Source organism: Leucoraja erinacea, chromosome 4, assembly GCF_028641065.1.
Source record: "Leucoraja erinacea ecotype New England chromosome 4, Leri_hhj_1, whole genome shotgun sequence".
In the NCBI taxonomy this organism is placed as follows: domain Eukaryota; kingdom Metazoa; phylum Chordata; class Chondrichthyes; order Rajiformes; family Rajidae; genus Leucoraja; species Leucoraja erinaceus.
Window position 1 is genome coordinate 50,424,201 of NC_073380.1, and position 25,420 is coordinate 50,449,620.

At 39.8% G+C, this 25,420-nt stretch overlaps 1 protein-coding gene across 1 annotated transcript; it reads left to right on the plus strand.

The window, feature by feature from the left end:
• The first annotated feature begins 88 nt into the window (after positions 1–88).
• Positions 89–24,444, plus strand: LOC129696367 (myosin regulatory light chain 2, smooth muscle minor isoform). The gene is made up of 4 exons (XM_055634208.1): positions 89–237; positions 17,663–17,865; positions 22,338–22,499; positions 23,490–24,444. The coding sequence occupies exons 2-4, from the start codon at positions 17,682–17,684 to the stop codon at positions 23,660–23,662; spliced, it is 519 nt and encodes a 172-aa protein (XP_055490183.1). The 5' UTR covers positions 89–237; positions 17,663–17,681; the 3' UTR covers positions 23,663–24,444.
• The last annotated feature ends 976 nt before the right edge of the window (positions 24,445–25,420 follow it).

Consider the following 25,420-nt stretch of genomic DNA (forward strand, 5'->3'; position numbering starts at 1 on the left):
CCTGAAAGAAGAGCATTTGTGATTAAATATTTGAAAATGTGGATTCCATCTGGTAAAGAGAGGTGGATGATGCTGCAGTCAGAGAGATGTTGAGGAAGCGACCCCCCCTCTCCCCTTGCTGCGTGTGTACCGGAAGCGGCGGCGGGCGGGCGTTTCCGGTGGTTGGGCCGGATGTTGGTGATCGGCGGAAGTGGGGCAGTGGCGGCGCTGATCGGCAGAAGGTTCTCGCTTCGTCAGGTAGAGGGTCGGTCCCGGTAACCGCCAGCGCAGTGGGGGCTGCGGGGGTCGGGGTGAGAGGCATGGCGATGCAATGGCATAGGCGGGAGGGGAAGGGAGGCCTCGGGAAAGGATTGGCTGCGGAAAACGACGCGGCTGTCGGCCGAGCGACCTCCGCCCATCGCTCAGTTGCGGCCGCCGCCCGAGTCCGTGTTCAGCACCGCCCGCGGGTAAACTAATGCTCAAAAACATCCGCGTATAAAGTAATGTTGCAAAATATGCGAGAATAAACTAATGCTCAAAGCATCCGCGAATGAACTAATGATCAAAGCATTCAACTAATGCTGCAACTAAATGGATTCTGGAAATCTAAAATGCATTTTAAAAAACCCCCCAAAAAACTGGAAATACTGTCCAGGTCTGGCAGCATTCGAAGTGTTATAGTTCAAGTGGGTAACTTGCTGCTAGACCTATGATGTTGGTTAAGTTAAAATACCATCTGTCCATTTCCCTCGACAAACGCTTTCTAACCCAAAGTTACTCCAGCAAATTTACTTTCTTGTTGAAGATTCCAGCATCCACAGATTCTCAACATTTCCAGAAGTTCAATTGTCAACACCCATGAGACCATTTTCCCGAAGGTTGTTAGTAAAATATTTTCAGCTGAAATCTAACCCAGTATCAATGGAGGAAAGGCATAAGTAAAATTTAACATAGACTACTACAAATAATCTATATAAACAACCATATGAAAGTATTACATCACACGTTTCTTCTAACTGCTAAAATGTGGGTGTTTTTTGAGCACTTCTTGCCATAGGTCTGAATGGTAGGAGGCATATTGCTGAAAAGTGGCAAAATTAGATGAAGAATTGTTTATAATGCTGTTTCTGTGTGGCTGGTTACTACAGATAGACACAAAAAGCTGGAGTAACAACGGCACAGGCAGCATCTTTGGAGAGAAAAAATGGGTGACGTTTCGGGTCGAGGCCCTTCAGTTACTGCAACCTATCGTAGACAACATTGAATTTTAACTGTTGGTTTTAGTCCAGTTTGATTTCAATTAAACAGTAATTTACTAACAACCCTCAGAAAAACTCACTTGAGTGTCGTATTGAGCTTCTGTAAATTCTAAGAATCTGCCTTTTGTGAGAAGAGTCCAAAAAGAAAACTATGATCTGTACTTAAGGAGACGAGAGGCTCCAGATGCTGGAATCTTGAGAAAGAAAACAAACTGGTCGAGGGTGGGCCATGAAGTCTGGAGTAATTCAGTGGGTCGGGCAGCATCTCTGGAGGTCATGAAACGTCTGTTTATTTGAAGAAGGATCTCGACCCAAAATGTCTCGGAAGGGATTGTAGATGCTGGTTTATACCAAAAATAGACACAAAATGCTGGAGTAATGAGTCGGGCAGCATTTCTGCAGAAAAAAAATAGGTGACGTTTCAGGTCAGAACTCTTCTTCAGACTGGAGTCCAAAATGCTGTCTGCCCATTTTCTTTGCACAGGTGCTACATGATCCTCTTAGTAATTCCAGTAGCTTATTTTGTTAATTTTTGTTTTTAATTCTGCATTGGAGGTAATTGAAGACTTGTAGATTTGGTAAGGGAAGGTTCAATTGCCTGATAACAGCTGGGAAGAAAGTGTCCCTGAATCTGGTGGCATGTGTTTTTGCACTTTTGCACCTCTTGCTTGATGGGAGAGGGGAGAAGAGGGAGTGACCGGGGTGAGACTTATCCTTGATTACGTTGGTGGCCTTGCTGAGGTATCGTGAAGAGTAGATGGACTCAATGGCAGGGTGGTTGGTTTATGTGATGTGATGATATGGGTTGCGTCCACAACTCTCCACAATTTCTTGCTGTCTGAGATGGAGCTGTTTCAAAACCATGGTATGTTGCATCCCAATAAAATTGGTGAGAATTGTTGAGGACATGCTGAATTTCCTAACCCTTCTAAGGAAGTAGAGGCATTGTTGTGCTTTCTTGGCCATAATAGGAACTCATGGGGAAGGACAAAGTCTTTAAAATAATGAAATATGGAAGGATGTCTTGAGCTTGTTCTACAATAGCAAAATTCAATTTTGAAGAAGTTAACTTAAACTGTCTAATCTGAATGTATCTTTTTGAGGCTAAATGCAAAGTTGCGTTTCTGCTGGTTTCCGTATTTTAGATTACGCTTGATTAACTAGTGTTAATATTAAATAGCGTGAATTAATGTTGACCTTTGCAGTAGCCACAATAGACTAATACATAAGAGTTCCAATTTTGACAATCACCAAGACCAGAAAAAGAGTTAGATCTGCAAACTATTGACATTAAGCCTGAACATATACTGATTTGCTTCAGAATGAATCTCGCGTTAATCCGTGATTAATAGGACTCCTGAAGGTGCAGTGTGTTTTTTGGAAGAGACGTTGTAATACTTACTATCGAGGGGCCTGCAATGGTTTAAAAAGGTTGGTTTCACAGAAAGTATTTGGTGGCAAAGTGAAAACAATGCATTTTAAGAGCACTAACAGACTAGAGAATTGTTTAAGAAAGAACTGCCTGAAGACATGAACGGGAAGCAAGATAATTATTTTGTGGAAATAGGACATGCACAGTGGGCAATCTGATTGCCATTGCAGCAATAGTTTGAAGTTGGAATCACACACCAATTTCCTGAACATGAATAGGAATTTTGATGAGTTCTCGACACCATGTTTAGTTTTAATCTGTGCTCGGATTGCAGTTATAAAAAGACCAAACTGGATGCATATTTGCATCATGAGTGTGCTACACACTCATTCAGCTGGAATGTGCTGACAAGCATGTAAGGACAAACAACTGGAGTGCAGACGTTACAACATGCAGGAGTTTAAATATCCATGCGTTTGATCTTTGTTTCACCCCAGGACTTGATGCAGATTCGGGAAAAGGTCTAAATTGTTTTAATTTTATATCTGTAATCTTTGGTTTTCAAACCTACTGAAGAAAACCACTTAGAACTCTGACATCTCATTTTATACAGTTCCATCAAATATCTCCTTGGCCTTCTCTCAGGAAACGAAGCTGGTCTGTTTGATCTGTCTTCGTAATTGTCATCTCAATCCCAGGCATCATTCTCGTTAAAAAAGAAATTGGGCTCTCTGTCATGACATACTTCCTATAATGTTGTAACTAGAATGAATAGTTGAGACTGCACTAGCATTTTATAAAGGTTTATCTTAACTTCCTTGTTTTTTGTGGGGTATGCCACATATGAGTTGAATAGAGAAGGAAGGGAGTTGGTAAATGGAGAAGTTGAGTTTTTACCTGATCTAACAGTTGTGAAAATAGAAGCACTTGATGTTAGGCAAGGTTACATTTCTGATATATTTTATGCATATAATGCTTTGCTACCTGATATTCTGATGTATGTTAGTCAGTTTTGATCAGTATAAGGAGGGAAATCGGTAATCTGGGTGAATTGTGCCAGAACAGCTGTCTTGTTCGCAAGACCCAAGAAGTTGATTGGTGATTTCAGGAAGGTAAAATTGAAGAAGTGTGCAGCTGTCTTCGTTTGCAGAATGAGAGTGGAGTGAGACAACAGCTTCAAGTTCCTATGCATAGACATCTATTGTATCCTGCACCCAAGGCATTGATACAATCACAAAGATAGCTTATCAATGTCTCTCCTTCATGAGGAGGTTTGGCATATTTAGTTTAGAGATACAGCACAGAAACAGTGCCTTCAGCCCGCCGAGTCTGCACCGACCAGCGATCCCTGCACATTAACACTATCGTACACACACACACTAGGGACAATTAATAATTTTACCAAGCCAATTAACCTACATGCCTGTACATCTTTGGAGTGTGGGAGGAAACCGGAAGTCTCGGGGAAAGCCCACGCAAGTCACGGGGAGCTCCATACAGACAACATCCGTATTCAGGTTTGAACCTGGGTCTCTGAAGCTATAAGGCAGCAGCTCTACTGCTCCATGCCACTGAATACTCTTAACAAACTTTTACATGAGAGCATACTGGTTGGTTGCATCATTGCATGTTTTGTAAATTTGAATGTTCAAGAACAAAAGGGGCGACAAAGTGGTGGATGTTGCCTGGTCCATCGTGACTACTGGCCTTCCCATTGTCGAATTAATCTACGTGAAGTGCTGTCTGAAGAAGCAGCTAATATCAAAGGCCCATGCTGTCTTCTAGTTCTCTCCCGTTTCAAGAGGAGTTATTTCCCCTCAACTATCAGGTTTTTGAACCATCCTGCACAATCCTAACCACAACCCTGCCAAACTACTTTGGACTATTCTCACTGCTCTACCTACTTTAGTTTTTGAACTAACGTGGCCTATGCTTAGAATGACGTAAGTTTGTTGTGTCTAATGTGCATGTAACGCTGCAGCAAGTAAGAATTTAATTGTTCCAGTTTGCATTTGGTGCATATCACAAATAAACACTCTACATTGAATTTGAGGACAACCTACGTGGAGTGCAAATGTTAGAGCGTATTGTTGGAGTTGTTATGTTTCAAATGTGTTATAAACTAAGGCCAGGACTGTCTTCAGATGGATTAAGAGATGCCACTATATAATTGTAAAGAGGTCTACTAATTGAAAAGCCAATTGTTATCCATTCCTTGTATATCCGATCGTTCATACATTGTGTATGTCGGTTGAGCACATATTCAATGATATTTCTAATGTTAAGACCTTGACCACATTTTAAAAATACTTAATTTGTTAGGACTCATTTTTCAAACTTCAGGCTATGAGCATTTCTACATAAATGCAGTGTTTCTTTTATAATCTGATTTCTTCTCTGTAAAGCACTTTGGCTTCAACGTGATTTGATTTAAAAGTGCTATATAAATAAAAATTACTCACTTACTTACATTTTCACTTGCATTAATGTCTATTTCTAATGTATGAATGTGGGTTGTTTTTAAAATCTTGTTCTGTTTTGAATTCCTCATGGGTTTGGTTGAAATTCGCGTAACATGACGTGCACGAAAGTTAGTGTGATTTTTATCGCTTGATTGCTTCAGTTCCACCTCTCTGTTGCAAAGTGTCATATTGTGTAACTTCCGCTAATCTATTTGTCATATAATTTGAACTATAGCTATGCCAGAACCACTTTTTAAAAAGCACTTGAAGTCACATTTTGATGATTTAAACTTCACTACTTTATCAGTGCCCTGCAAAAAATGTATACAGAATCGTTTTGGTACTGGTTTCTGTGCTTGTTGAAAGAGTTAATCATATGAACCAGATGGGAGAATTTTCAAACTATAAATCTTTCCTCGCACAGTACGTGCTGAAGCATGCCTCTATGTAAAAAGTAATGAGTCACAGTCCAAAACTTGTATTGGAAAATTATTCCTGTGTTCTGAAATTAGAAACAGTGGAGTCAGAGATGTTGTTGTGCCTTTTTTGATCTTTGCAAATCATTAAGTAATTTAATCTGTAATGATATCTGAGAAATGTGCAGTTGTTCATCCTTGGTTTAGTCTTTTCACCCACAGAACAGAAAGTAAAGCCAGCAACTATAGATTAGTGTTTTAAGAAGGAACTGAAGATGCTGGAAAATCAAAGGTAGAAAAAAATGCTGGAGAAACTCAGCGGGTGAGGCAGCATCTATGGAGCGAAGGAAATAGGCAACGTTTCGGGTCGAAACCCTTCTTCAGACTCAACTATAGATTAGTGATGTGCCTAAGGTTTTATTACTTGCACCATGCTTTGCAATGCCCTGAAGTGGTTGCTTGCAAACAAAGTGTTTCTATTGGAGATTGGACCATTGGAAAATGCAGTGATGTCTATGAACTTAATATGGCAAGTTTATTCCAAACTTATTTCTCATCAATTATGACATCTCTTGGTTGAAATCTTGCTATTGGTACTTGACCGTACAAGTCGTTTGTGTGCTGCTCTTTCTGATATTAAATCCGGCCTACTATCAAGCAAATAAAGATTTAATGGTATTGATTCAAATATTACTGTCCTTCTCCCTGACGTCAAGACTCATTTTTATTCCTCAAGCAACGTCTTATAAGGAACATTTCTGGTCATGGTCTCTTTGCCATTTGTAGGCATATGTTTTAACACGAGTTGACAATGATATTTGCCACATTGCAACAAATTAATAGCACTATGATTGCTCTGATATTATAAAATATAGTTGGCTGAAGCATTGTGGGAGGTTTGTTCATAAAAGGAATACAAATGCATGTTTCTATGCTGCAAACATTCTGTACATTTTCATCGAAGAATGAGATGAGGTATACAAAGCAATGGAGCTTTATCAGTGGTTAACTAGATGTATGGAATACATATTTTTCTCTGCTGGTGGGAAATCAACTGCCTCAACTTCCACTCCCCTTGCTTAATCTAACTTCTTCCCTCCTCTTCCCCCCCCCCCCCCCCCCCCCCCCCCCCCCCCCGCGCAAATGTACGGCCCCCCCGCTCACTCTGCAGCAGAAGAATCCCTGGATGGCCCTCTACCTTTAGACTTTTTAATTTCCAGCTGCTGGCGGGAATACATACGATTTCTGATTTCATTATTTCCAGTTCTTTGCGCTGTAAAGCCTCCAATGTTATTGTTCCCCAGCCCTGCATGGCCCGATTTTATCTTCTCCCCAAAATCCACAAACAGAACTGTCCTGACAGACCCATTGTTTCTGCTTGTTCATGTCCCACCAACTTAATTTCCACATACCTCGACTCCATCCCATCCCCCCGGTCCATTCCCTCCCTACCTATGTCCAAGACACCTCGCACGCTCTTCGTCTTTTCGATGACTTCCGTTTTCCAGGCCTCCACTCCCTCATCTTTACTATGGATATCCAGTCACTCTACACCATCCGCCACCAGGAAGGTCATAAAGCCCCCCATTTCTTCCTCGACCGCAGGCCAGCCAATTTCCGTCTACTAATACTCCTCCGCCTAGCAGAGCTGGTCCTTACCCTCAACAACTTCGACCTCCCATTTCCTCCAAATCCAAGGTGTAGCTATGGACCCCAGCTATGCCTGCCTCTTTGTAGGGCACGTTGAACAATCACTGTTCCAGGCGTACACTGGCCCTATCCCTGAACTCTACCTTCACTACATTGTCGACTGCACCCATGCTACCGCCTGCACCCATGCAGAACCCTCTGACTTCATCAACTTCACGACCAATTTCCATCCTGCACTCAAATTCATTTGGACCTTCTCCGACATTTCCCTACCGTTTCTAGATCTCACCATCTCCATCACAGGAGACAAACTATTGACCGACATCTATTACAAACCCACTGACTCCCATAGCTGTCTAGACTACACTTCTTCTCACCCTGTTTCCTGTAAAGACTCTACCCCCTACTCCCAATTCCTCCGTCTATGCCACATCTGCGCCAAGGATGAGGTGTTCCATACCAGTTCATCGGAGATGTCCTAATTCTTTAGGAAACAGGGATTCCCGTCTTCTATTATAGATGAGGCTCTCACTAGGGACATCTCAGTCTCCCACAGCTCCTCTCCTGCTCCCTCTCCCCCATTCGTAACAAGGACAGAGTCCCCCTTGTCCTCACCTTCCAGCCCATCAGCCATCGCATACGGCACATAGGCCTCCAACATTTTCACCACCTTCAATGGGATCCCACTACTGGCCACATCTTCCCATCTGCACCCCTTTCTGCTTTCCGCAGAGATCATTCCCTCTGCAACTCCCTGGTCAACTCGTCCCTTCCCACCCAAACCCGAGGTACTTTCCCCTGCAACCGCAGGATATGCAACACCTATTCCTTTACCTCTCCCCTCGAATCCATCCAAGGACCCCAACAGCCTTTCCAGGTGAGGCAGAGGTCCACTTGCGCCTCCTCCAACCTCATCTACTGTATCTGCTGTTCCATTAACCTACCTGATCTCCAGGTTGCTCTGCACTTTAACTGCCCCTCCCATTCCCAATCTGACCTTTCTGTTCTAGGCCTCTTTCATTTTCAGAGTGAGGCCCAGCGCAAATTGGAGGAACATCACCTCATATTTTGTTACTGCATTTTCACTGTAGGTTTGAGGATCTAAGCATCCATTCCCCTTAAACTATTTAAGTTTATTTTTCTAGAATGGGAAGCGCAGGCAACATCGCACTTAGTGGGTGTTTCTAATTTCCCTAAAATATGGTGATAGGCTGTAGTGTCGAAATTTGAAGATACAGATGGCGGTCAATGTAATGTCGGATTCAGAAACTTCAAAATGGTGCTCTGTATGTAGAAATACTGATCCATATTAAGATAATATGACCTTTGAATGTAAAAATGCTGTTTCACAAATTAATTGGGAGAGCTTGTATACCTGGGAGATACAATGAAAGGAGGCTTAGTGAGTTGTTCCAGCAGCCAAATTGTGCCGAGGGTGAATTAATTTTGTGACGGGCACAGATCATCCAGATAATTTGTACATTGCTTTGGGATTGCATCTGACTACATCCAGACAACTGGTGCATGTGTTCTATTTCAATGTTCAAAGCCACTGATCGGTCGAATTGACTCATCACCATCCATGAACTTTGTTTATTGGCCAGCTGTCAAAGCAATAGTTTAGAAATGGTGCGAATGAATAAATTAAGGTGATGAGCTGCTCTTGTTCATTACCCGGTATTTGAGTCTTTGGTATCTGCCTTTTGCCAACCAATCCTAGATCGTTTTGGTTTGACATTCAGGTTCACATTGCGAATTCAGCCAAAGAATATACATTGGCCTGTTACGTAGGGAGAAGGTCATTTGAACAGGATAGTGTCCATAAAACCTGTTCAGCTAAGCAAGGAGCACATTTGTCCAAGTTCCCCGATAGTGACTCGCTCACAAATTTGAACACAGTTGAAGGCAACTGAGGGCTTTGATCCGCTGTTGTTCGGTACTGCTGAGACTTGCTGGGTTTGTGAGTATAGATTTGTGATCTGAATGGAAACATTGTGACCCATATATTAACTTCAAATTGTGTCCTTGTTTGGGTGAAGTAATGCATATCTATTCTATTCCTAGATCCTTGTCTGTTTCTTCAAGTATTTGGTTTTTCTCAGCTGCTAAATTAAGTTATGTTTTGACCTGTTTATTAAAGTTGCAATTTATTTGAAAGATGCCATATTTACTGCTGAAATGTCAGAAGTCAAATTGACTTGGACTCTTGAGTCTCAGCTGACAGCATCTAGTGTTGGCTGAGTTCTGACGTCCGACCCAAAGAGTAGACTTGTAAATGGAAATAGTGTAATCGTGGGGAAGATTTAATGGGGGGGAAATCTTTTTGGAATGTAAAGGAGATCTGATTAGGAGCAAACTTCTGATTAAGTTTTGTTTATAGTTGTGGAAGAGAGAGAGGAGAAAGTGAGGTTGCCTATAGTGTCTCACATAAATGAGCTCATCTGAAAGTGTGCATGGCCAAATATAGATTATTTGTGTATAATATCTCATAATTGATAGTAATTTCATTTGGGTGAGGGATAAATATTGACCAGCAGCTTGCCTGCTGTAACACAAGTAACTTCTTTAATGAGTCAAAGATAGACACAAAGCTGGAGAAATTCAGCAGAAAGGCAGCATCTCTGGAGGGAAGGAATGGGTGATGTTTCATGTCGAGACCCTTCAGACCATTGAGCTCTCATCCAAGAATGCCATGTTTTCTTCAAGTAGGACTGAAGTCAGATCAGTTCTAGATACTAAAAAATATATTGCTTCCTTTTTTTAAACTTTTCCTCCTCCTTTGTACTTGGGACATGAGGAATAGATTGACAGCTCTCAAGAAATCAAGCTTTTAACAAATTGTTCGATAATGAATTATTGTAATTGTGCATGAGAAATAGGTGCATAAAGTAAGTATTGCTAACTTGTTTGTTATCCTGGATGGCTAAAGTTTTGAAATACAACAACTTGCTATTTTACTTTGGAATAAGAAATCCACTAAGATGTCATCATTATTCTGAAGTTGTAAATGAAATTGGCTATCATTTTGGTCCTTAAACGAAATGAATATTTTTGAAAATAATGGCAACTTCTGATAGCTTCGCCCAACACCTCTGCTCAGTTCGCACTAACCAACCTGATCTCCTAGTTGCTCATCACATCAGCTCCCCCTCCCATTCTGAATCTGACCTTTCTGTCCTGGGCCTCCTCCATTGCCAGAGTGATGTCCAGCGCAAATTGGAGGAACAGCACATCATGGTTTGCTTGCGTTGTTTATACCCCAGTGGTATGAACATTGACTTCTCCAATTTCAGATAGGCGTGCCTTTCTCCCTCCTTTCCTTCCCCCTTCCCAGCTCTCCCACAAGCCTATTGTCTCCCACACTCCTTTTCTTTTTCCCGAGAAGGGTCTTGACCCGAAACGTTGCCTATTCCTTCTCTCCATAGATGCTGCCTCACCTGCTGAGCATTTTTGTCTACCTGCAAATTCTGATATGATAATTTACGTGTATCAATAGGGGAGGTTGCACGTAAGGTCATCGGGTCAAAGGGCATGAAGCACGGAGCAGCTCAATTCATGTGGAGGACATGACAGCCTACTGCATACACTGTTAATACACAAAACATACTTTCTTACCTGTTAAAAACTGCCAAAATGGTCAATTTTTGCTCTGTAAATAATTGTGGCAATCAGGGTAACTGTGAGAGACATTTATCCTACTTCAGAATTCCAAAAGTGAGGAGAAATGATGGTGGAGAGAAGTGACAACTGAAGGGACAACAACAGCTAAAGTGGTTGGCAAACATTGGCTGTGCAGATATCAAGATTGAACATATTGAGAATTATCGTGTTAGCTCATTGCATTTCATCAAGCTAAATTTATCATTAAAAAAATCTCCAGACTTACGAGTGGTGTGTGGAAAAGTAAGTTTTCTATCATTATGCTATTGAGATGTATATTTTGGCAAGTAATAAAATGTTCTGACAGCTCAAACACCCACTCCCTTTCAAATATATTGTCAATTTGCTGAGGTTGATTATGTCCAATTAACAGCTAACAATGATGCCACTCCTTGGCTTGCATCTGAGTAAAATGTAAATCAAAACCCACGTATGGTTTGCGATTTAAAAAAAAAAAAAAATTATGATAAATTTAGCTTCAGAAGCGTTTTCTTTTTGCATGTAAAAACCCACTTGAGAATCGTGGGCGATTTAAACATTTTACAGCCAGATTGATCACTTCTGAAACTTTTTAGATACCAAAGGAATCAAGAAAAAATGCAAATAATGCCTTGCTGTTGATGAAATGCATTGAGCAACCGCAATAATTCTGAACCAAATGTTCTAGCATCTTTGCTCTGAATCCGAGCAAGGTGTAAGCGGCCGAAAGTGCGCATCCCCCGGGGTCAGCGCTGTCCGGCCACGTCCACCCTCCGCCCGGTATCCCTCTGTGCGGCCGCATTGTCACGCGCTGTGTGTGACACACCGAACTGACACCTCCCCTCCAACCGCGGGGACAGACGGCCCGGGGTCCGCGAATGTGGAGTCTGGATGCTGGGACAGAAAAAGGGCCCCGGCTGTGCTGGCAGCCATAGTAAATGCTTACCTGACATTCAATGCGTGTACTCCAGTTGGCGTTGCGTGGCTACAGTACGGGTCACGGGTCGTGACCTCGACTGCCGTGCAACCTCCATATTGCAAACTTTCTCTTTTTGTCTAACTTTAATGGGAGAAATTTTAAAAGTATCAAAAGAACCTGCAATGTGATTTTGTTTGTCTTGTATTTTCTGTTTCCTGTCTGCAATCTGATAAAATTGTTCCTGGAATTCACTTAAAATACATTAACATAACCTTTAATTGAATGCAATTTAAGCAACATATAGATATAATCTAATGTGATTTGTCTAGCTAATTTTATTTTGAATCTCTTAGTAAGCAGGTTTTTGTAAGAGACTGCAAATGCTGAAACCTCTGTCTCTCTCTGTCTCTCTCTGTCTCTCTCTGTCTCTCTCTGTCTCTCTCTGTCTCTCTCTGTCTCTCTCTGTCTCTCTCTGTCTCTCTCTGTCTCTCTCTGTCCCTGTCCTCACTCTCTACCCCCCCCCCCCCCCCCCCCCCCCCAGATGTGACTATGGGGTCTATGCATCAGTAGATAGGGTGGTTATGGGGTAAAAGGAGCAAATTAATAATATTAATCTCATATCATGGGGGGTAATTAGTGTGAGTGCGGGGGGGGGGGATAGTTAGTGTGTGACGCTGCATACCGCCTCGTTGGGGGAACAGACCCAAAGGGTCTGCACTTGGTCTAGTTAAGTATACATTTGAGACTCTCAAGGAGCAATTCCATAATTTCGGTCGTACATTTCAGACACTTAAATGAGTTGCCAATGGAAAAATAATTACAAACAAGGAATTTTTATTTGACCAATATGTGGCATCTACTGAGCAGAAAACAATTATAGATATAAATATAGTACAAACACCATAATGTACTAATTAAAAAACACGATGTGGTCGGACGTACACAGAAAAGTGCGTTTTTCTGACATTGGAAATTCAACTGAATCTCTGAAGTATACTGGCTTTTTCTCAAAAATCACTCGCAACCATTTCAGTTAGATGTCAAATGATGAGAAATGGCAAGAATAATGTATCATTTCCACTTTCAAGTAATGAATAATTTCTTTTTTTCTTTGTGTCGGACGTACAATGCCGGACTTACAGTACTGTCGTGTCGGGCATACATGTGTGCATGTCTATTTGTTGCAGACATTTTGTTGGTAATTAAGCCCTTATTACATCACTAACTACTTGACTTTGTCTTGCATGACAAATGAAACACACCATGGGTAACATTACTTATTAATAATATTAATGACATTTACAAAGCACTTAATGCAACGCCTTATGTTTCTAAGCGCTGTGAACAACCAAATATTACAAATATCACAAAACTCAACAAAACTATATCAAACTTAAAGAAAAGAAACCTCATCAAATACAAAATAAGGGAAATAACTATTAACCATATACTTGATAACACTTCAACATTAAAATGGGTTTAATGTATTTGACAAATGTATTTTCATGTACAGTGTGCATTGGGATCATGTTATTAGATCTGGAACATCTTTTCCCTTCAGAATTATTAAATTGAAAATAAATTTGAGATCTGGTATATAATTCTATATATTGGAGTACAATTTGAATACTGTTAATGCAACTGTAAAAGTAACATTTAATCCAACACTAACTGAATGTCATGCCTTCAAACAATGGCAGGACATTCTCGCAAATTGGTTATTTCGTTCCTCTCGCACATTGTACAAGTGGATATTGTTTTTATTTTAATGACTCAAAATTAGAAACAAAAACACTAAGGTATATGTGAAAAGATTATAACCAAGGTATTTTAATACTTTTTGTTTAGCTATCCTATTGTTTAGCTTCCCGGCCAAGGGGTCACAGCTTAAGGATAAGGGGGAAATCCTTTAAAACCAAGATGAAAAGAACTTTTTTCACACAGAGAGTGGTGAATCTCTGGAACTCTCTGCCACAGATGGTAGTCGAGGCCAGTTCATTGGCTATATTTAAGAGGGAGTTATATGTGGCTAAGGGGATCAGAAGGTATGGAGAGAAGGCAGGTAAGGGATACTGAGTTAGATGATCAGCCATGATAATATTGAATTGCGGTGCAGGCTCGAAGGGCCGAATGGCCTACTCCTGCACCTAATTTCTATGTTTCTATGTACATGCATGTTCACACAGAAAGGGGTGGAGGACCTTAGGGAAAAGGGCTTAGAAAGTAAACATGTACTATCTCCTGCTGCCAACGACCACTGGTGGAGATATTTTTTTGATAACATCTTTCCTGAAATAGAAAATTTGATCTGGGTGTTGTGGCCATCTCCAGTGCCCACCTGCTTGATGCATAAGATTGACTTTGAGCTCAGTGTTATTGGGACCAAATTCAATGACTTCACCAGGGAAAGTTTCCCCTTGATAGGCAACCAACACCCAATCCCCAATATGTTTTTGTAATTCATCACTTTCATCATCAGATGATTCATCCATGCTGTCAATGGGCTCATTTAGATCCTCAACCACCTCTCTGATGCGAACCTGTCAGTACTCGCAGCTGTTGGACACGTCACTGACAAACAAATTATGTTGTCCAACTGGTGGCGCACTACGAATTTTGTGCGTGTTTGGTACAGGTATTGTGGTTTGCCAGAATGCCTCCAAATTCTTTTCTCTGCAATTGTCACACATGCACGTGGCCAAAAAGTGTGTTCTGCTAAAGCTTGAAACACTTTTGGGCAGTTGCTCAATTTTGGTGAAGCAGTTTTATAGAACTAGTGACCTACAGTGTGGAATCCAAGACATAAATATCTTCAGGTCGCGTTGAAAGTGACACATTTAGCAGCTGGATAGTTTCAGAATCTTGAGAAGCCTGGATCACATCATGAGGCATGAAGGTCTATATGAATGCTTACCTGTTTGAACACACCACAGTAGGCAAGAACACCTCTTTTCCATCGGCTTCACACTATTGAAATTTTGATCTTAGTAAACTTGTGTTGGAAACAAAGCTTTATTAATAATAGTGCTGCACACATAATTAGAGCCAGGATGTTTAGGCACTATAAATCTCTGAAATGGGCAGGCAAAAAGGCATTAAAAAAATTCCAAAAGGGCACAAAAGGCATTTATTGACAAAAAAGGCATGAAAAGGCAATTATTTCCACCACCAAAATATGGTTAAAATGATAATATAAAGGTATACCACATTAAATTACCAAAGTTGCCTGGTGGCACATAACTACTAGCATTTTTATCAAATTATCGGGTGTTAAACTATGCCGTCTGTCAGACAGAATATGCTTCAGTTGTGAAAAACTTCTTTCTACCCCAGCTAAGGTCACTGGTGCATTCCTGAAACAAGGTGCAAACTCTACATTCATGTTGATATCTTGTGCATTACAACTACCTTTGAGAACTTTAGCTATGTTTTGTATTTCTTCAAGATATTTGTTAGCTAAAATCTCCCTCTCACATTTTCCTTGTAGTCTTTACCTACATCGCCAGGAACGTTAAGTACAAAGTACAGCAAGTGAAGATGTAAACAACTGATCAATAGTTGAGCTCTTTGACTTCTCCAATACTTCCGATGTCAAAAAATACTCCTTTGATGGTTGACCTGCCTCCAGTGTATCGATGACCACATTGGCAAAATTTCTCCCCACGGCATCGGTTGACTCGTCTATTGAGATCCATATTTTGTTGCGTGTAACTTCATCTCTAATTTTCTGCACAACAATGTTGAAGTTTCTGTCAACATAATTTTTCCGTAATGATGACTCGCTCGGTATATGTTCCTCTGTATTTCTCTAAAAACCTCTGAGAGATTTGTTTTCCAATTTCCACAGTGGAATTCCAGCATCAATGAATACTTTGCCCAGATCACTCAAACTCAGATTTGCGACTGGAGCCAGCAGGAAATGTTGCAATGTTGTGAGGAGACAAGCTTGCGTATTTCCTACCTTCAGTTTCTCTGCCGCCGACTTGTGTTTTGATGTCTGTACATGCTGGGAGATGAAATATTTCTTCTCGTGATTCACTGCTTTCTCACATGCTTAGCAAAACTGCACACAGTTGTCTGTAGAAAATATATCACTCTCGTACACTCTCACCAAATCGTTCTGTTTTTGACAAGGCGTTGACTAGACTTTAGGTATTTTAAGCTTGCAGGGGTAGATCCTACAGGAGCGGGGATGCAGACCTCTACAGGCAGGCCAAGTATAAGCTGGGAAGAGGAATCTGAGCTGTCAAGGAAAGGTACTCTGATAAGTTGAGGAGCAAGTTCTCAGCGAATGACTCTTCAGTGTGGAAGGGCTTGCAATAAATCCCAAGCTACAAGAGGAAACCCCCCCCCCGCTCCTTGGACAATCGTCAGCTGCCCAACGACCTGAACGGGTTCTACTGCAGGTTTGATAAACAGAAACTTAACCCTGATATCCCCCACACACCTTCCCCAACCAACACTTTACACCTCCTCCACCTACTCCTCCACAATCGCCACTTCACACCTACTTGAAGCATGACTCCACTCTGCAAAGACTGGACCCTTTCCCATGCACCCCTCTCCAATCCCCACTTCACACCCACTTTTTCGCCGCCGGTGGTGTAAATTTTCTTGTAAGTTACATTAAAATGGCAAAAAAAAAGCTGATTTAGGCACTCAATCGTGAAAGGCATATCTTTGTGAAATCATCAAAAAAGGCATGAAAATGCACATGGCATTTATGGCAAAATCCTGGCTCTACGTATAGATGCAGAGATATTGTGCTGTAATTACAAGGCCTTGAGGTATATTAATATTGCAAAACTTATTCATTATAAATGCCGTGTTGGACGTACATAAATATATGATGTCGGACTTACAAAAAAAGCGTACGTCCGACTGCTTTTTATCCTTAATTAGAGATAATTAAATAAATCAAATGTACAGTCTTTGCAGAGGATCTAAACTTGCTTTGCATTGAGATCCTGCAGTTAATTGGGTTCTTTGTCTTTTTGTAAAATTAAAAAATCATTTTTTTTTGTGTTGGACGTACATGACCAAAGTACATATAATATAAGTAATAAATCATAACTTTAAAAAGTTTAACATTTTCTAATGTATGAGCATGGATACATTGGTTATACTCTTTATATCTATCATAGTGAGTGACATAATTCATTCATTTTCTTTTAGAAAAAACATGAAATTAATTAGTACATGCAAGTGGCAATATATTGGCTGTCGTTGAATACTTCCGTTGGAGCAATCTGGTGTCCAGTGTATCTGTAACTTACATATTTTGATAGTTCACATCTTTACCTTTAAAATGATATAACATTTGAACCAATTTGATTATTTTGAAAATTTGGCCTACTGGTTGACATATTTATGGAACTGCCCCAAAGCAAAGAGTAGATTGTTTGTCTTTGTAACAATTATTGAATATCAAGCAGTTTGTTTTTAAAGACTCGTATAAATCCTTTCAACTTATGTTGAGAATTATTTGAATACTGCACAGGCGTGACATCTTGTGACTTAGTGACAGGTCTGAATAATATCTTAATCTGCATAGGAACCAAGGTTGTCCAACTTTATTACTATTTGTTTTTGAACTCTTGCTCATTAGCTCAAGTTACTTTGCTGATAGTTGTGGTAGCTTAGCTTGTGTATTTGGAAATTGAAAATTGCTTATCAGATAGGAAAGTAATGTACTCAAGAATTTTATAATGAACAAGATGAAATGTCATGTTACCTTTGTCACTAACTGGATTTGATTTGGGAATTTCTTGCACATATTATGTGAATCCCATGTTGAACTTAAAATACAAACCTACTGGTCAAAAATAAATCTGGATCGAATTGTTCGAAAAGAATCCATGTCTGAAATTTTAAGGTTCTTGGAAATATTGGGGTTGTGCATTATCTTTGGAGAGATTTGTCGATGACCTTCAGAACTGTCTAATCTCAACTCCTTGTTCCCCCAGATAACAATATCTAGTCACCATGTCGAGCAAAAAAGCCAAGGGGAAGACCACCAAGAAGCGCCCTCAGCGCGCAACTTCCAATGTATTTGCGATGTTTGATCAGTCACAGATCCAAGAATTTAAAGAGGCCTTCAACATGATTGATCAGAATCGTGATGGTTTTATCGATAAGGAGGATTTGCATGACATGTTGGCTTCACTTGGTGATTATCACATTTTCCTTTTACTTGTAATTGCTTTCTCTTTTTATGGTTATGGCTAACTTGAGATGCTGAATAATTGCTTCCAGCTTTGTTTTCTCATTAAAATTGTAATTGCCAAACTTTATCACATTATTCCACGTCAAGAAGGGTGGCGCAGTTGGGAGAGCTGCTGCTTCATTGCCAGAGACCCGTGTTCAATCCTGACCTCGAGTGCTGCCTTTAGGGAGTTTGCATGTTCTCCTTGCAACGCGTGGGTTTCCTCCCACATCCCAAAGATATGCGGGTGCGTAGGTTATTGATCTATGTAAATTGCCACTAATGCATGGGTGAGTGGATGACAAAGTGGGATGACAACTAGTGTAAATAGGTGATCAATGGTCGGCATGGACTCAGTGAGATGAAGGCCTATTTCCATGCTGTTTCCTTCAATCAATTAATTTAAATAATTATTCCACGTCATTCTTGTTTTGTAGTTTATTTTGTTCTCACTGCTAACCACTTGTTGGTGTTACATCCAGTTTGTGCCCTGAACATTCATATAATCCAAAGCAGTACAGCACGGGAAGAGGTCATTCGGCCTTCAATGCTTGTGCCGAATATGATTTCAAATTAAACTAATCCCCTCTGAATGCCTGTAATCCATATCCTTTAATTCTCTGCATATCCATGTAGACCATGGGCCGAAGTGATTTTTCGTTTCATTTCTTGACCCAAATCACGTAAATACCCGTATTTATAACATATTGTGTAAAAATATTATAGAAATCATATCCGAAACTCGTCAAGAACAAAACCTGCACATATTTTTAAAATATGAGAAAAACCTTCAATTTTCCTAGTAGTAATTGTCCAATCAAAGCACGTTTGACATTGAGTCGGACGCCAATTGACCAATCACGTGCTTTGTTTCATGCTAGCGAGGCAGCAAGCACCCTGGGATCATGGCTGCCTCCTAATAACATCAAAACAATAGCATGGTTTTGAATGAATAAAGGTAATGCTAACTTCGCTGATAATTTTGTTTTGCAACTTGTTTATCTTTGTGAAGTTATGATGTGGACTGTTAAATAAATATGATATCCAATTTACGGTCTCACCGATGTTGTGCAGCTGAGACCAAGCATAGGCTTGGTGATTGCTTCACCCAACACCTCTGATCGGTTCGCAATAACCAACCTGATCTCCCGGTGGCTCAGAACTTCAACTCCCCCTCCCATTCCGAATCTGACCTTTCGGTCCTGGGCCTCCTCCATGTCCAGAGTGAGGCCCACCGTAAATTGGAGGAACAGCACCTCATATTTTGCTTGGGTAGTTTACATCCCAGCGGTATGAACATTGACTTCTCCAATTTCAGGCAGTCCTTGCTTTCTCCTTCTTTCCCCCTTCCCAGCTCTCCCACAGCCCACTGTCTCCGCCTCTTCCTTTCTTCTTCCCGCCCCCAGCCCCACATCAGTTTGAAAAAGGGTCTCGGCCCAAAACGTCGCCTAATTCTTTCGCTCCATAGATGCTGCCTCACCCGCTGAGTTTCTCCAGCATTTTTGTCTACCTTTAATTTTCCAGCATCTGCAGTTCCTTCTTAAACATTTCATTAAAAAATTCCTTCTTGGTTATATTTTATCTAAATCTGTGCCAAATTTCAAGTAGATATCACAAATGGGTCATGACAGTTAAATTCTAGACATTTTCAATGCTCTGCCCACAGCCTGATGTACCTATCTAAAAGTAATTTAGACACTACTTAGTTGGGTGCCACCACCACCCACCCTGGCAGTGCATTCCAGGTGCTCTACCTACTGCCCTGCACATTTCCTCTCTGACTTTAAAGCTATTCTCGCAAGTTTTCAACATTTCCAATTTTTCCACTGTATCTTGGTAAACATGACAATAATATACCAATACCCAGGATAAAAGTTTGGATAATCGACCGCATCTCTGCACATTATAATTTTAATAATAACACTTCTCTTGGGCCTCTTCTCAACCTCTGGTGCTCCAGAAAAAGGTTTTTCCAGACTCTCCTTGTATCTAGTGCCCACTAATCCAGCCAGTAATCTCTTCTACATTCTCCACAAAGCCATCATATTTGTGTAATGGGGCAACCAGAACTGCACGTAATACTTCAAATGCGGCCTAACTAAAGTTTTATATAGCTGCCATATGATTTGTCAACCTTTGTACTCAATGCCCCAACCAATGAAGGCAAGCATTCTCGTATGCATTCTTTACCACTCTTATCTATTTTTGTTACTGTATTCGGGGAGTTGTGGTCTTAGACCCTTAAATCCCTCTGTACATCAACGCTGTTAAGGGTTTAGCTATTGACTCTATATTTTCCCCTTAAATTTGATATCTGAAAGTGCAACATTTCACATTTGCTTGGATTAAACTTGTCTGCTATTTTTGCTATCCCCATAAAAGTCTTCATCTGCTATTCTGTGACTTGTATGAGTAATCCAGTTCTAAATTCAAACAAAGTTGCTGCGGATCCCATGCAACAAGGTGCCTAGCATGGGGGACTTTATTGACTGCTTTACTGAAATCCATGTAGACAACATCATTGCTCTACCCGCCAATCACCTTTATCACCTCCTCGGAAAACTCAGTCAAGTTATTAAAACATGACCTGCCTCAGATAAAGCCATTTGTATTTAAGAAGGAACTGCAGATGCTGGAAAATCGAAGGTACACAAAGGTCTGAATAAGGGTTTTGGCCCGAAACGTTGCCTACCTCCTTCGCTCCATAGATGCTGCTGCAACCGCTGAGTTTCTCCAGCATTTTTGTGTACCTCAGGTAAAGCCATGCTGGCTGGCCCTAATTATCCTATTCTCTTTGAGAGATGGGTAAATCATATTGCAAAGAAGCCCCTCCAATAACTTTGCTCGCACTAAAGTGAAGCTCACTAGCCTATAATTTCCTGAATAATCTCCACTCACAAACAGGAACAACAATGGTTACTCTCTGGATCCTCACCTGTGTGGAGAGAGATACAGAGATCTTCTTCAAGGCCCTTGCTATTTCTTCGTTAGACTCTCAATAACCTGGGTTAAATCCTATTAGAACTTATCCACTTTAATGCATTTCAAGAGATCCAACAGCACCTTTTTGTCGAATCGCAAGATCTCAAATTCAATGCAGAAAGCTCAATTTTAATAGTTCCAGGAGTTTTAAGTTTAATCGGTCGTTTACTGAGACAGGCTGTGGATTGATTCCATGTCTTCAGGTGTGATTCCAGGTGAAGAGCTGATAGGAAAACAATCTCTTTGCCAAATAAATATTTAGCAACATTACCTGAAAGGTCAATGCATCTGGCCTTGTTATACTCTCTTGTGATACAAAATTATTGATTTATATTAATGTGTCCTTTTTGTAGCAATGTTACAAAAGTTTGAGATTTAAAAAATCAAGTCTGCAATTTATCCCATCAGATAAAGCATAAAAAGATGTTTAATTTGACACCTAATTCACTTTCATATCTCAAGTATTAAAGTTATGGCCATTTTCATACTCGGAAATTAGCATCTTGTTCCCTATTGATTTTCTATGGACATAACAAAAAAGCTGTGATCGTGGACAGTCAAAAGCCCAGAACTTTCTTAAAAATGAACAGAACTGAATGAAATTTTCAGTTATCATAGATTGAAGCATTCTGAAACAAATATTAAATAATCTTACTTGGATGACTTGAAATTAAAGCATATAGTTAGTTAGTTACCCAATTGTAGCTAATTCCAAACTTCAATTACTAGATCTAAACATCTATCCATTTCTTAAGAAAAGATTAACATTTTTAAATAGCCTAAGTGTCCAAATAATATTCACAAAGAATTCACAATAAAACATGATTTTTAAATCTCATTTACATTAATTTATAGGCCAAATGGAAGGAATTTAGTGTTCAATTGCTGTAAATTAATGGCATTTAAATTAGCTTTCCTTGTAGAACGCGCTGGTTTAGAACGTTCACATTGCTGTAGATTTATGCCCCAAATGCCCAGAAAAATACTGCGGGATATAATGGGCCCAAAATTAGCTACTCGCAACATAAAATTTTGTATAAAGGGATCTTAAGAAGCCCTTTTTAACGTAAAAATAAACAACCTACCTTCCGTTGTCCCCTGTATGAGATCCGGCCCGTTGTCGGTGGTCGCGGGTTTAGAGATTAATTTTGAACCTACTATAACAAGTAAATAAACCCCTTAAAACTAAAAATAGCTCAAGCGACGGAATCTTCCAGCGATTTTTTTTTTTTTTTTTTTTTTGTTAATAATTAACTAGGCTGAACATTCTCGATTTGAACAGTCTAGGGAAAATCGCGTTTTAAACCCGCCCCCCTCTAAACGGCGCCAAAACCGCGCACACGGGCTAGGCCAGATTTTCAGCGACGCTTCATACGTTTTACAACATACCTACTTATTGATGAGTTGTTATTTGTATTTCTAATTTAACTGTTGATTATTTGAATTTTTTGCAGGGAAGAACCCAACAGAAGACTACCTAGAGGCAATGATGAATGAAGCCCCAGGGCCCATTAACTTCACCATGTTCTTGACAATGTTTGGTGAAAAGTTGAATGGTACAGATCCTGAAGATGTAATCAGAAATGCCTTTGCATGCTTTGATGAAGAAGGAACAGGTAATGTCGTAATATCATAGAGGACTTACCATTGACTATTTGTATTCCTTTTTATAAATAGCAGAATTGTTGGTTCCCTATTCCTTCGCAGTTGCAAGTTTCCTTTGAAGTAGGAATATGCCAGAAACATCTGACCCCTATTTACAGCGGGTAGTAGATGGCCAGGTCTAAGAAAATGGTCCTTCACATCTCTGAACCATTTCCAGGCCTTTCCGGCATATAACTTTAATTGCTTGTCTCCTGATGCGTCAACTTTCAATGTTGGATGTGATTTGAGGCTTTTCATTCAGAACCAGATACAAGGGTAAATTTTAAAATATGCTTGCACTAGTAATTTAGTGCTTGCACTAGAAAATCTTCTCAATTCTTGCCACAGAAGGTGGCTTGATCCAGTTTAAAGACTGCCAGAGACAGTGCTATCCACTGAGTACAGAACTGTCAAAATATAATGCAGAGGTCAGAATTTTGATGTGATTTCAAACGTCACCAGCTGACTTTGTATTCAGAATAACCCATTGGAGCAAGTATGGGAAAAAATGTTGTTCTTGGACCAATACAGGCAAAACGGATTTAGCTTTGGTGGAAGGTGAGGAAGATGTCTAAAATATGGGAAGGTTACGAATGTCATAGTAAATACGAGGTAAACTTTTGTATTTTCCTTTCATAATTTCCTTGGACACTAGATATTATTTTGCACCACCCCTTTTTAATATCTACATAGGGAAGAAGAAATGGGTGTAGATTTAGTGCAGTTTCCTATATCCAAACTTTACAAAGTTCAATGGTTTTATAATGTACAATCCAAAGCAATTTGAATGCAGTCAGGTTTTTTACTTTCTCCTTTTTGAAGATCCTGATCCTTTATGTACTCAACGTTGCATCTGAGGTTAGTAACGTTTGGGCACCGTTTGCAAGTTATTCTGCTAATGGTGTTCTGAGGGGTAAAAATAAACAAATTTGATTTTTATTTCTGCAACTTTCTTTTTACAGGCTATATCCAGGAAGACTACTTGCGAGATCTGCTGACAACAATGGGGGATCGGTTTACTGAAGACGAAGTTGATGAACTTTTCCGTGAAGCACCAATAGATAGCAAGAGCAACTTCAACTATATTGAGTTTACCCGCATACTTAAACATGGTGCGAAGGACAAAGATGACTAAAGAAATGTAATCCTCCTTTTCTTTCTTTTACTTGGCAAAATGTACAACTATTGGAACATATTGCATGCTTTCCAAAATACTGCTTTTTTCATATTTATATTTTTCCAGTCATGTTGGCACACTTTGCACATATTTGGAGTAAGTGCAAAATAAGTGGCAGGGAACAAAGTATAGAAATAGATCACAAATGTAATGCCTTGTCTGAATTCCTGATACAGTTTGTTTTTTAAACTAAAATCTTTTTAAATTGTCATCTTAATGTGTGGCTTGCAGTACAATAGGAAGGAAAAATGTACCACAGTCAGTATATAATCTGATCCAAATGTTCAGTTTAAAAATAATTACTCTTGGGCTAACGTAATAAGAGGTCTGCTTTTGTACTGGAGATCGTGGTGATAGCACTCAATATGCAAGTTTGAATACGAATTGTCTTTTTGTTTGGATGTTTATTCTTGAAGCTAAATTTGCTGAAAAATATTCATCTAATCAGTCTGGTATTTTGCAATTGTTAATTACTGTAAAGGGTATAAAGAGTGGTAACTATATCTCTCGGTATTATGAAAAATTTATCCAAAGGACAATACTTCAATTGAATGTTTAGATTGTATTCATTTTTTTCTGTTCATTTTTTCTGTTCTATCTTAAGTAGCACCAAGTGTCCTGAGTGACTGCAGATTGGTGTGGAACTGTTCTGCCTTATTCTTGATTGTACTTCCAGTTCAGTTTTGAGTGTCCTTGTTGTTGAAGGTCTGACTTGAAAATAAAAGAGAAAAAGTACTAAATGTGAGTTTAAATTATTTAATTTGTGATAGCTCTTAAAAGTTGGAGTCTGCCTTTAAACAAAATACCATCCAGGTGAAAGAAGGCATGGGCATATATTTGGTGTATTTCTGCTTTTCTCTGAACATTGACGTCTTTGGTGTAAATGTATGTGATGAGCCAACACAGTCAACACTCGCATTTCTAAATTATGTGGGATTGGCTTGACCTCAGCCAGGATGTGATAAATGTCACAATTGATTCCACTGGCACGCACTGGTAATGCAAAGCCATAAGTCCTTGCACGGTAATTATGACCGGGAACTGATTGCCCCTAAACATGGCTTTCAAGGAGGAATTGGAGAGGTGCCGAAAAAAATAATTTGAAAGCATAAGACTGATGAGGTTGCTCATTGCTAATCTTGGAACATGACAGGAGCCTGAATTGACACAAATTGACTACTGCTTTCTCATACGTTTTTATTTTAATTTCAAGCCACTGAATCATTCTTGAATTATGTCATCAATTCATGTGACTGCACTTTTTATATTTTCACCAAGTACAACACAATGATTTATCAGGAAAGGTGTGTAAATAGTGATGGAATAGCTGAATCACATTCAATTTGTATTTTATGCTGTCTAAGTGGACATCAGCAAAACAATTGTACATTTTTGATTTGATCTGTAGCTATGCTCCTGCAGAAATGTGACATTCTGGAGAGCAAAACTAAGATGCTTCCGAAAGCTTACAAATATGCCAAGCAATGCCCACGTGTAGATTATATAAAAATAAAGACTGGAGGGATGAAAAGAGTATGAAAAATATAAATCGGGTAATTCTGATGATAATTCTCAATCTGAAAAGTTAAGAAGATTTTGGTAGTGGATCATTTTAAAATTCTGACGTTTGATGTTAGAATTAAAATAATCACAAACTAAATTTGTTTGCTCTATTTTAGAACAGAGTTGGGGTGCAATAAATATTTAAATGCTGTA

Excerpts from the sequence above, each read along its gene's own strand:
- LOC129696367 (XM_055634208.1), top strand. The coding sequence starts at position 17,682 with ATGTCGAGCAAAAAAGCCAAGGGGAAGACCACCAAGAAGCGCCCTCAG. Across the intron at positions 17,866-22,337 it reads TGACATGTTGGCTTCACTTG|GGAAGAACCCAACAGAAGAC; the intron begins GTGATTATCACA and ends AATTTTTTGCAG. Across the intron at positions 22,500-23,489 it reads CTTTGATGAAGAAGGAACAG|GCTATATCCAGGAAGACTAC; the intron begins GTAATGTCGTAA and ends TTCTTTTTACAG.